The sequence below is a fragment of the Phaethon lepturus genome, unplaced genomic scaffold, assembly GCF_000687285.1.
Source record: "Phaethon lepturus isolate BGI_N335 unplaced genomic scaffold, ASM68728v1 scaffold8670, whole genome shotgun sequence".
NCBI classification, from domain to species: domain Eukaryota; kingdom Metazoa; phylum Chordata; class Aves; order Phaethontiformes; family Phaethontidae; genus Phaethon; species Phaethon lepturus.
In genome coordinates this window covers 10909-23192 of record NW_010511126.1, presented here as the reverse complement: position 1 = coordinate 23192, position 12284 = coordinate 10909, and the positions used below count along the sequence as shown (strand labels likewise).

The 12284-nt window shown below is 37.3% G+C and overlaps 1 protein-coding gene across 1 annotated transcript in view; it reads left to right on the top strand.

The window, feature by feature from the left end:
- Positions 1-12284, top strand: part of ITGA8 (integrin, alpha 8) — a gene marked incomplete at both ends in the record, with an annotated part of 77997 nt that overhangs the window by 62800 nt on the left and 2913 nt on the right. Inside the window, 4 exons of the mRNA XM_010282872.1 lie at positions 3130-3235; positions 5037-5195; positions 6614-6616; positions 11670-11795. Coding sequence (XP_010281174.1) covers positions 3130-3235; positions 5037-5195; positions 6614-6616; positions 11670-11795 — 394 coding nt within the window. The remainder of the gene's footprint in view (positions 1-3129; positions 3236-5036; positions 5196-6613; positions 6617-11669; positions 11796-12284) is intronic.

The window sequence follows — 12284 nt, the reverse complement described above, 5'->3', positions numbered from 1 at the left end:
GAGATCATGTTTTCTGCTCGAACAGTCAGTCTAAATCAGAGAGATTTTTTAAGCATTTTTCTTCACATTTTGTAAGTGTTTTCCAGGTTAAGAACACTAACCCTAAGGCTAGATTTTGGTGGAAAATAGAGGACTGGCACTCAAAGATGGCGTGGATATATGTTAATACTTATATTTCTGAAAAGGAGCAGTTGAAAGACAACATGTTTAAGAAGAGCAGAAATGAGAGTATTATTTAATTTTCTGTAGTTAGTGGTGATCTAGGGAAATGAGCTGGATAGGAAGAGAGGCAAAAAATACAAAATGAGGGGACGGTAACACAGAAAGAGAAATAGCGGCTCAGGAAATAAGAATCAAGTGTGTTAGCTGGTGGGCTGCAGATGTGTGAGAAAATGTTGGGAGCCAGCAACTGCTAGATGTTGCCATGGGTGGACACCCAGGTTAAGGACTGCCTGGAGTTTCAGTGCATCAGTGAAATGGTTTTGGATACATAACCAGACTTCTCAGTAAGGGCTACTTCCAGTGCTGTGGATTTGCAGTGAGGTTGCTCATCACTTTCATAGAAAAATCTTACAAGCTTTTGTATTCTTGGAAAACTTTTTGGAAACGTTTTGCCTCCATCATGTTCTTTCTGTGCCATAGTGTGTTCTTTTTAATGAAAAGTTCTGTAAACAGGTAAATAGACACCAAAAATGACCAAAACATCCTCAGTTCTTAAAAAGAGCATGCCCACAAGTGGAAAAAGTGGCTTGAATTATTGCCTGCAGCGCTAAGAAACAGGTCATTAAATACAGAGGAATTACTTAATTGAATGACTTCCAGCTCCTTTACTCTTAAGTCTTTTAGTTTTCTTATTAGCTGTAGCATGCATGTACAAAGGAAAATTCCCAATGCTTTGTTGACAAATTTTTCTAATTACTCAGAGATGCTAAAGCATACAGCTCCAAGGGAGCTATTTGCTCACAATTTCCTAGATAAAAATAAAAGAGAGACTGTGTCCACATTTGGACTGGAAAATATCTTGCATTGGTTTTCCTACCGCTCTGCGCAGAGTTGCATGAAGTGGTACTGGAGTCATTGTACATTTTACTGAGGAAAAGTAAGTAGTTATCAAATTGTGCATATGCACACATACATATATACTACACTTGCACAGTGGACACATGCAAATACTGCCTCAGTGAGAAAGGAAGAAATCTTCTTCAATATCCTATTCCAAAGAAATTTGAGATAACTCCTTAGATGATAGTTCATTCAATGAGTAGTTGCTTTGATAGCTGAGATTTGATTATTATGCTTACTTTTTTTTCCATAAAAATGTAAGAGTTTTATAGTTGTAATTATTATTTCCCACTGCTGAAGAGCACTAGAGGAATGAGGGATTCATGAAGGAAGGAATTTGGACTGGCAGGATTTGCAGCTGGCAGAATTCTTATTGTATATCCCACTGTATTTTCTGTATCCCAAGCATTTTCTGTAGAACATTGTTTGTCTTATTTTTCAGTGCTCTTGTTTGACTGATCATTGTCACCTAAAAGTCTAGGAAAAATCTTCATCTAATAAATCATTCAAATGTTAAAAATATTCCCAGTTAAATGCAAAATAAAATAGTCAAAAGAGAGGATTTTTATTTAATTTGACCTGATTTTGCTACTTTCATGTCAATAGCATGTCCAAAAGTCCTCAAAATAACTGTAAAATCTGTTGAAAGAAATGTTCTTAGATACGGTATAAAAATTTTGATTGAATGTTTACATTTACATTTTGCACTTCGTAATTCTGTGGATAAGAAAAGCACTGCACAGGGAGTGTAATAGAAAGGTTTTTGAAACATTATGCCTGCTTCTTTTTGTCTGTATATGGTTTCTGGTTTGCAAATTTTTGCTGTAGCTAAAGGGTCTCTGTGTCTTGTTTTTTGTAACAACACAGGAAAGATCCTACTCTCCATCAACAATTAATAATTAAAATTCTTATTGGAAAGAAGGCCATTTGTGAAATATAACCGGTTAGGCTAAGTACCTCATCTGAAATCACGTTTTAATGAATGTTTCATTTCTTTTATTATTTGGTTTGGCTTGTAAATTTGTCCTTTGCCATAGTTGTTAGTACAAACTGCTGGTCTTTTGAAGTCTGGGAAAGTATGTAGAGTTACCAGGATACTCCAAGATACCCTAAATTTCTTAAGAGTTGTACTTCAGCTGGATGGTATTACATTGTTCTTCAAAGGTTAAAGTTGGCATCTGAATGGGACCTCCAAGGAACATCCAGTTTTTATGGGAAATAAAATGCTTGTGATTCAAATAGAAACCTTAACAGAAGACTACTTGGTCCTTTCTTGAGGTCAGACAGAGAAGGAGAGGAAAAGTAAAATAGCAGGCAGAAACATAACAAATATTAAGTCACTGTTTTCTTCATTTATGTTTGATTTACATGTTGCGCGTTGCAGTAGTGTTTCAGGGAATGCCTTAGCTACCGCTTCATTTGTGAAGCAAATGGGAAGTCTGGAGCACTATTTCAGGCTCTAGTCCTGAATTCAGTTTCTTGATACACCAGTTTCCGTTGTGACTTTATGGAAGTCGCAGTACCTCAGTTTCCCACCTGTAAAATGAGATAGACTACTTTGAAAGGTTTTTTAAAGGCATAATAACAGACATTATAAGGAATTTACTGTCAGAGCAGTTAAATAAATATCTAAAAATGTATTGCAGGAAAGGAAGATGCATAGCATTAAATACCTACAGGCTTTAAAAGTAAATGAGAAAATACATTTATTATGTATCATTACACTAGTTTTGTGGATAGTGTATTCAGATACCTCACCAGTGAGGATGATGTAAATGCCTGACAGACTGTATTCCTCTCTCCAAATAGAGAAAGAGACTCCCTTGTCTGGAAAGGACCATCCATCAGAGGAAGTATGAAACTAAATGCACACCCTCAGTAGTCTGTGAGGACTGGGCAGTACTTTATGGAAGCACTGTATTATTCACCTCACCTAATTCTAATGAATGTGCCCAAATAAAATGCACTTACGGGCTTAGGTTTCTATAGTGGTCTTAATTTTTTCTAAAAGTAGTGCAGCTGATCACTGGTAACAGTTGCTGTTCTAACCTGTTTTATATATTACAGAGTGTCTCACCCCCCAACAATTATTTTACCACTTCACAACTGGGAACCCAAAGATGAACCTACAAAAGAAGAAGAACTTGGTCCTTTAGTAGAACACATCTATGAGGTAAAAATGATATATGTTGCCACAGGACCTCATGCTGTTCCCATTGAAATCTTGATGAATTTGGTTATTGTCTTTGTTTGCAAGTAGATAAAGCCACAAATGTAAATATTCTGACTTTAGTACATGACCCAAATCTAATCTGGGAATTCACAACCCCAGTATCTGTTCATGTTAGTGGAGGAGATATTAGTTTATGCTAGGAGTCTCTCTTTGACATTTAAGGGATCTAGAAACACTTTGGGTGTTTGACAAAATTAAAAAACAGTGCTTAAAAGCTCATTACAATCAATGACAAATATTTTCAGTGATTTGATTGTTTTCTTATTAAAAGCTGTGAGTGTTGCACACAGGAAAAAATAAGTTTCCTTTAGTATTTAGCTAACAAAAAACACCTGTAGACATACATGTAACTTGTTACCTCATTACTCAGAAAATGTTTTGTTGAAAATAGCACTTAGTGTTTGAAGTATACATATTTCTACCTTGTATTGTTGTTGGGTTTTTTCTATAGATGATTCATCAATTAAAAGAGAAGAGTTTGGGTTAGAAAAAAGTTCATTGAGTGAACTACATGGAATACAGGCCATCTTTGGGATCTGATGGATGATATTCTAGGGGGTAAAACAGAGTGCTTCACGTATGGTTATAATTCACAAACTAGCACTCAAGAAAATATAAGCAACTGAGCTTAATCAGCAGTATAAGATTACAAAGTCAGAATGTAAAATACAAAATATTATTTGTGAATTCCTCAACACATTTTTCTAAACTGAAAGATCTCAGACAAATCATCCTGTCTCAAGCATTTGGGCTGTTTGCGCAGCTATTTATGTGACTTCAAATGTATTAAAATATTTACAGTGATTAAAGAAACCACTTTCATGGTTTATTGATATCACTGATAAAAAAGGCTAAACACCCACCCAAAAACCCTTTACTGAAGATGTAAGATTGAAAGTGGGTTTTATTTGGTTCTAAATAAAGCTCATCAGTCACAAAAAGTCTACTCATTTCAAAAAAGGAGGTTCTCGCATCTCTAGAAACTTTGAATAAAGCTCCATGGTGTTCTGTTTCTTTAGGTCTCATGCCCAGTGTTAACACATGTCCGAACTTCCTGTGGTCATCATATATTTTCAAATTGTAAACTGATACAAGAAAACTATTTTAATAGCCCAGATTTTTTTATTTTCTATTACCTCTGTGTTTACTCATTTTCCCAAAAAACAATAATGTCCCAGGATGTTACTTCAGGAAAACTAGTTCCTTTTTTCCTTTGGGGAAATTTGAGCTGAGAAGTGTTGAAAATAGGGTTCTTAACCACAAGAACTGGTTTAAGCTCTTCTGTACCTTCTATTCCTGCACCCTGAAATGTGATTCTTTTGTGTCCTGAAGTTTCAGCTACTATTTTCAAGTATATTCTGTGAAGGTTCATTGAATATATTTGTATAGTGTATTGTGCTAGTGTGTTTTGGTTTGGGTTTTTTTATACCTTTTTAGGTAATTTCAGCTCTTTCATGTGTAGGAAAAAGTGGCAAAGATGATGGATTTCTTGAATACAGCCTTAGATGAAAAAGGTTGTTCTCCCAGATTTGCACTGGCTTTGTGACTAACCTGGAGAGGTCCTTTTCCCCTACATGTCACAGATTCTCCATTAATAAAAAGATACTAATAATCTGTATATCTTTCCCAAAGTACTTCAAGGCTGTGGACACTAAGAATTTGAAAATGTCTAAGTAGTGGTTGCTGTGGTTTTTGTTGTTATTTACTGCCTTGGAAAGTACTGATGATATTTATTTGACAGCTGCATAATATAGGACCAAGTGCCATCAACAATACAGTTCTCCATGTCGGCTGGCCTGTGTCCAGTCAAGAAGAATTTCTTCTTTATATTCTACATATTCAGACACATGGACCATTGCACTGTCAAACAAGCTCTGCTATTAATACAATGCAAATAAAGGTAAGTCAGTCAGTTCCTTTATTTCCATCCCTGTCTGCGTTTTGCTTTGTTTTTTCTGCCTACACTTCACAATGGAATGGAGGTTGCAGGGAATTTTTCACAATGACCCTGAGATCATTTTCTTCGGTAAGAAGCAAGATAAAGATACTCTATAATGTTTCTTGTGTGACAGTTGTGTTGAATGGTGTGTGTTTGGTTTCTGTACTCTTCTTATCAGAAGAAACTTATATTTTGATTCACTATCACAGCATTAGATACAAGAAGTTTTTTAAAATGGAAATTTGCAGGGTTTTCCTTGAGGGTCATTTTTAACATGGCTTTGAATGATACAAAACTCTTCAGTTCTCATGGGACCCTGAAAATTCTTGTGCCCTGAGGAGAATTCAGAAAGTCATCGGTACAGCAGTGCTTAGCAGATGAACTCCCAAAGGTGACTTAAACCTTTGTTACATCTAAGGACACACATAGCTTTTCAGTTGAGTCTGATACAACCTAGCGTTGGTTTGTTTATCAAAAGATCTTACATCTGAACCTGTTAGCAGTGGGGAAAATATAGCATAGTAATGCAATATCATTAATTTGAAAGACATGGACTTCTTAGAGCTGTTTATTTAGTAGGCAGCAGTCAGCCACCAGGTATTGTAGCATGAAGTATTTTTAAAGGGTGTAACACAATTTTAGTTTTTTAACCCAATACAAATAATTTACAGGTAATTTGTATGGTGATTTGTTTCTTTAGGATCATAGGCTAATTCAGATTGGAAGAGACCTCAGGAGTACTTTGATCCAACATCCTGCTCAAACAGGGTCAGCTGTGAGATCAGACTGAGTTGTTCAGGGCTTTATCCACTCTTTATCCACTCTGGTCTTTAAAACATCCAAGGAGAGAGACTGCAAAACCTCTCTAGGCAAATTCTGATGCTTCTTGATTGTCCTTACAGGGAAAAGGTTTTTCCCTACATCCAGTCTGGAGCTCTCTTGTTTCAGTTTATGTGCATTGCCTATCATCATCCTACCATGGACATCTGTGAAAAGTCTGGCTCCATTTTTGTGATAACCTTCTCCCACTGGCAGCTTCGATCCCCCCAAATCTTTCTCATCTCTGGGCTGAACAAGCAGTGGTCCCTCAGCCTCTCCCTGCAGGACAAGTGCTCCAGCCCTGAGCATCCATGGGGGCCCTCCACTGAACTCATTCCAGTATATTGGTCTCTGTCTTCTGCTGAGGGTCCAAAAATGGATGTCGTATCTACATGTGGTCTAATGAGTGCTAAGCAGAGGGGAGTAATTGCTTCCTCAGTGTACTCCCCTTGCTCCTGTTCCTACACCCCAGGGTGCTGTTGGCCTTCGCTGCTGACAGGGCACACTGCTGACTCACGTGCAGCTTAAGCCAGGACTTTTTTCACATAACTGCTTCTTAGCCAGTTAGTCCTCAGCATGTTTCGTTGCCAACGGCGATTTCCTTGAACCAAGTGTATGAACAAGGTGCAAATTTATAATATCATATGCTATATTTTATGTTATCGTTAAGTTCAACATAGTGTGAAACACCATCATCTGTAAAATGGGAGTCATTTTAGAAGCCAATATATCTTTTACCTGTCTTAAAGTGTTAATTATTTTAATTTTTCAAAGCACATGCTTTGAATATCCTATGAAGTGAAACTGTCAACTGGAATTCTGCATGGAATGTACTCCAGAAATGGAAGTTTTCATGTATTGCCACTTGACAAAAGGATTCATAAGGTCTACAATTATTTTATGGCTTAATCAATATTAACTTATAAAAGTTACAACTTTGTCAGCAACATGACAGGGTTTTGGTTTTTCTACTTGGAAATTATCCTGTAATTATTTTAACCATACCAGCAAAAAGCAAAAAAATTTCCCTGCCATTTTTTTAATAAATGTTACTCCTGGGTATTGTTTGCCATCCAGATTGCATCCCTTTCCATGGACATGGCTCTTCTTTCACAGCAGAGCTGGTGATCTCAGAGCTTGGAGGAAGCACTAACAAGGGGAAGCCTAGTAGCAGCCTCCTCAGTAAAGTGTTGATATGCCAGTGTCTAAAAGCTTGTTTTAAGATCTATGTTTGTGATGGCAGATCCCCCCAAAATGCTTGGTTTGGCTCAAAGTCAGAAGATTTAGCAAAACACAGCTCTACGTATTATCCCATCAAAAACAAGGTATCCATTTTATTAAGCATAACTGGTTCCAGACACTTCTGGAGTAAACAACACTTCCAGAGTTTAACCAGTAGCCTGTTAAACATCTTGTGGGGAGAGCTGTGTTCCAAATGCTAAAAGTGCTATACATCTTTTGCATAGCAGGAGGGGTTTGAGTTCAGTACAGCGGATGAAAGTGGAGACATCTTTCTAGTGCAGGGGATTACTCACGACCACAGGAGCTACAAGAGAAGTCTTTAGGTTAAAGAGACAGAACTACAGTATATACTTACAAGAATATAGAAAAACTGATGTATACCAAATACATCGTAGCTAGATTTTTGTGTTTCATCCAGGAAGCCAGAGAGGGGTTAGGATTCCACCCTTCTATTTAGTTTCTCTAGAGGAAGAAAAAGGAAATGACTGATAGGGAACTGAGGATAGAAAATGTTTCCACTTTGTACCAAAACCACAGCAAGTTTGGAAACAGAGAATTTTTTCTATTGATCTTTTCCACCCCATTACCACCTATTTTTCAAAGGCGGTGAGGAGTAAAAAGCTGAGCATTTTCTCTAAGCTGAGCTTGCATTTCTGTTTGCAAGCCTAGCATCTCAAAGCCATTGCTCAGATCAGGTTGCAAGTGCATGAAAAGGAGTTTAGCACCCCTCCTCCCTAGCCACTGTGTTCTCTTTTAAGTTTCATTGAGAAGCTGAGATGGGAGCATTACTGTCAGGAGGACAGAGCTCCTGGGTAGAATAGTGCCACAGTTCTTAATGACATTTTCAGGCAACTTTTTTTTTTTTTTTTTTTTTTTGAGTTTGTTCTTTCTTCTCCTACTTGGTAATGATTACATCTATTACATAAACAAGACTAAATTATTGTGAGGCTTGTGTGAAATCTTCCTGTAATAATGAAATAATGGTCCATCTGTCTTAGCAGAATATGGCTTTAGATGCACAATCATTATTGCAAGAATTTAAATATCCACTCCTTTCATTTTTTCAAAGCATTGAACAGCATGAATACACAAATCAGGCTGCAGATATGTAATGCTTATCTATTGCTTCAGATGGGAAGAGGATACAGAGACATCTTCCTTCAGGTTTTGTATAAACAGCAGAGTTCCTGGCTCAAATTTCCAAATAAAGCTAAGGACATTGTATGCCTGGCTGCTCTTGGATTTCAGAACCTAGCTCTCTTGGAGTGCTTGGGTATTTCCCCATTGAACTTAGATGATTCAGTTTCAGTTAAAGCAGTATATTCCTCCCCATTGCTGAATTTCTTATCTTGTAAAAGGTTTCCTGTGTGCTTTGTTGGTTCTTCCACAAAGAGAAACCTGTGCACAGATGGGAAGACTCTTATTTAGGGACTTTTCTGTAGCTTATTTTTCTCTGAAGGCAGTGAGGGAGGTGAAAAGATAATAGAATTATGAATCTTGCAAAAGGTGTAAAGAGGAGCCAAAGGACTGATCGAAGATATGGAACAGATTCCCTTGCAGAACTCAGTACAGTAGGATGCTTCAGCCTAGAAAGGAGGTGACTATGCACAAATATGATCCGAAAGATCAGAAGTGGCAGGAAGAACGTGGGTGGGGATTGACTGCTCTCTGCCTATTCCTGCACAGGAATGCAGTGTGTTCACTGCACAGGAATTGGAGCATCAAATGAAGCCTGTAAAGCCAGATTCAAAACAAGCAAAAGGAAGTGGTTCATGCAACAGGTATGAGATGTCTGGAACTTGTTGCCAAAGGAAGTAGTCAGGGTGACAAGTTTACACAGTCTTAAGACAAAACCGGACTAATTCACAAAGGAGAAATCCAGTGAAGATTAATAAATGAACAAAAACTTCATGCAGATCAGGAAGTCCCTGAGCTGAAAACATTTGGAAACCAAAAGTTATTAGGAGAGAGCATTGTGTATGCATGCCCTGTTCTTACTTTTCCTTCCACATCTGCTTAAAGTCAGTCTTGATGAGAAGAGCGCTCAGCTGGATGGACCTTTGGCCTGAGCCAGTATTTCTGATGAGTTGTTTTTTTTCACAGACTGCTGGCAAAAGGTAGTTTTATGGAGCCAGTGCCTATAAATACCAGAGATATAGGCAATGGTTTCCAACTATGGTAGGTGATACAAGGTGACTGACACACATGGCACATTCTCAGTTGCTGAGCACCGTAGTACCATGAGTGAGGCATCTGTCAGGGAAGCAGCAAAATAACGTCTAAATTCCACCACATGGGTAAGGTACATCCACTAACATGACTGGCAGGAGATAAGCTCCTCCAGAGACAGTGTCTCCTCATGCTGCAGAGCCATTACTATGGTGTGTAAGTCCTGGTCTGGGGACAAAATAATACCATCCAACACATTGCGCGCTCATCCAACACATGGTTGCTGACACCTCTTGTATAACAGCTTTTACACAAAGTCCTCTTCCAGAACATTTCTGGTGGAGTTACACATTGCAGCAGATGGTATCGCCTGGCTAGAAAAAGAGGAAAGCTAAACCAGGGTTTGAAATGAGAAGTGATGAACTGGAGACATCTGGAAATCTGCTCAAGGTGACAAGGCTTGGGAGAAGAAAGCAGTACAGTTTTCCCCGGTGGGGAAAACCAAGACAGTCCATTGTAGTTAAAGGGAGGGAGCGAGAATCCATTTAAAATAAAGTATGGTAGGCTAAATATGTGGCATGTAAAATAGCTACAGAGACGGATTTGTACAATTCCTTGCTACTGGCTCAAGAAGGATAAAATAATTTCTTTAACCTGAACATCTAGGCCACTGGAGAAATTCTGCTTTAAAATTGTTGCAGGAGACATGTAGGTTTTCTCTTAATCACAAAGGACTGTTTTCAAACCTTTTCTGAAATAATTCACTACTGAAGATGCTAACACTCTGGGATCTGTGGAAAAAAAAAGTACATCATCTAGTATTCAAATGGATCTACATATGTATCAATTGTGATCATATATTGAGGGCTTCTTCAAAAGCATGTCATTATATTGTGGTTCTTTTAATTTGTCATCATTAAAGAAGCCTGCATATGCTGGTGAAAGAATCCTGGAAAGAGAATTTCCACATGTTATCACACTGAGAGGGAGAGATTTACTAGCTATTTAACTGTTTCCTTATTGCAGAAAGACAATGTTAACTTAATTAAGCAACAGGAAAAAAAATTCTTATTTTTGCTGAAGAGGTTTTCATCAGTTAATAAATTATAGTATCTTTCACTTTGCAGGATGCTTTTGACTGAAGAACTCAATGTCAAAATAGTTACTTCTTTAGCCTCATAATTTTAATCACATGAATGGTACAAATTTTCCAAATCTAGTACTACACAGCATTAGTGTGTGGAAGGTTTTGTGTGTATGTAGCTATTCTTTTACCTTTAGTGCTACAACGTTTCTTACAAACATTTTCTTTAGGAATTTGAGATATTTTTTTCTTTAGGAATTTGTTTAGGATCTTTTGTGTTCATAGGTTAAAGGAACTGGCAGGATGGATCTGGTGTAGCTTTTTATAATCTGAGGCCCTTTAAGAATAGTTTTGGCTATGTTTAGGTGAATTCCTGTTGAGATCTTATTACAAACTTCTACATATCTTTTACTGCGATTTTACATGATGGGATTGTCATAAATTAGAATTTATCTTTCCCTCTGTAGCAATTGGGTTCCCAGGCATTCTCTGAGGCTTCTTGAAGCCATAAATGTACTGTGTAGAAATTAAGGACACATATAAAAATGGATTTTAATCAGAGAATAAAAGTCTGTGAAGAAAAAGCTGAAGAGGATACATTTTAATATGAGATTAAAAATGAACAAACTGTTGCATTAGACAAAGTAAAGTTGTTGTCAAAAGAAATCAAAAAAACAAATAATAATCAAAAGTTGTGTTGCTAAAATTCAGATTTCCTTTTTTTTTTCTTTTACTTTCTAAACCTGGTAAAGTCATTATATTTCAGTAGGCCGATTCTGATCTGAACTAACGACCAGATTTCAATGCAGCAATTCTGAATGTATCTTGTTATGGAGATCAGAATCTGGCCCCAAGAGTCTAACAAAATTAAATACAGGAATGAAACTGACACCAGTAAAAAGTGGAAAAAACGTTATCTACTGTAATTCCTGCAACGGGGCAATATCTTCCTGTGCTGTTACTAATCATGCTCCTAGTTGGAGACAGTATATTCTCATGGCTGTGCTGTTAAATTGAAAAAACAGTGTTAATCCAAAATTCAAGACCTCTCAGAAGGGAACAAATCTGTTAGAATCATTGTATGAGTATGTCATTACCATTCACTTTTCTCCTCTTTGCAGTTTGCTATTCCACAAGACGCTCCTGAACTTGCTGCTTTTTTATATAATTCCACAATTTCCCATTACATTAGGAGAAGGGATGTCACAGTGGCAGAACCTCACAGGAGAAACTCTGCAAAAATACTGGTGAGCTATCTAAAAAACTATAAGCTGGGACTATGCATGCAATATATCAAGATGGCTGTTGGTTTGACTGCAGTTTATTTAAAGACTTTTAAATACTGTTCTAAGTGATTTTTAACCTTTCAGTTTAAAATATTATTACGTATCACCATGCCACAAGTTAGCAATTTTTTTGGACAGATTTTTGCATTAAAGATCATGCATGCCGAATTCCTGGCTGTTTGCAGACAAAACTCTGTGGTCATGCAATGGCACACTTATCACAGGGAATTTCAGCACAGATTTAGAGAATGGGCCCCTCTTCTACAAACTGAATTTTACATTCTGACTTTTGAAACGTAGGTCTCTTCTTGTTAACTTGACTCCTAGCGTTCTGGCTCTTTTGTAAAGAGTAGCTCACAGTTAAAATGAACATTTTCGTGTAAAGTAACAGTTCTGACATACAAATAGTTTGGAGTCCCGAAGTATTCCCCCCCAGTAAGTACTTATATA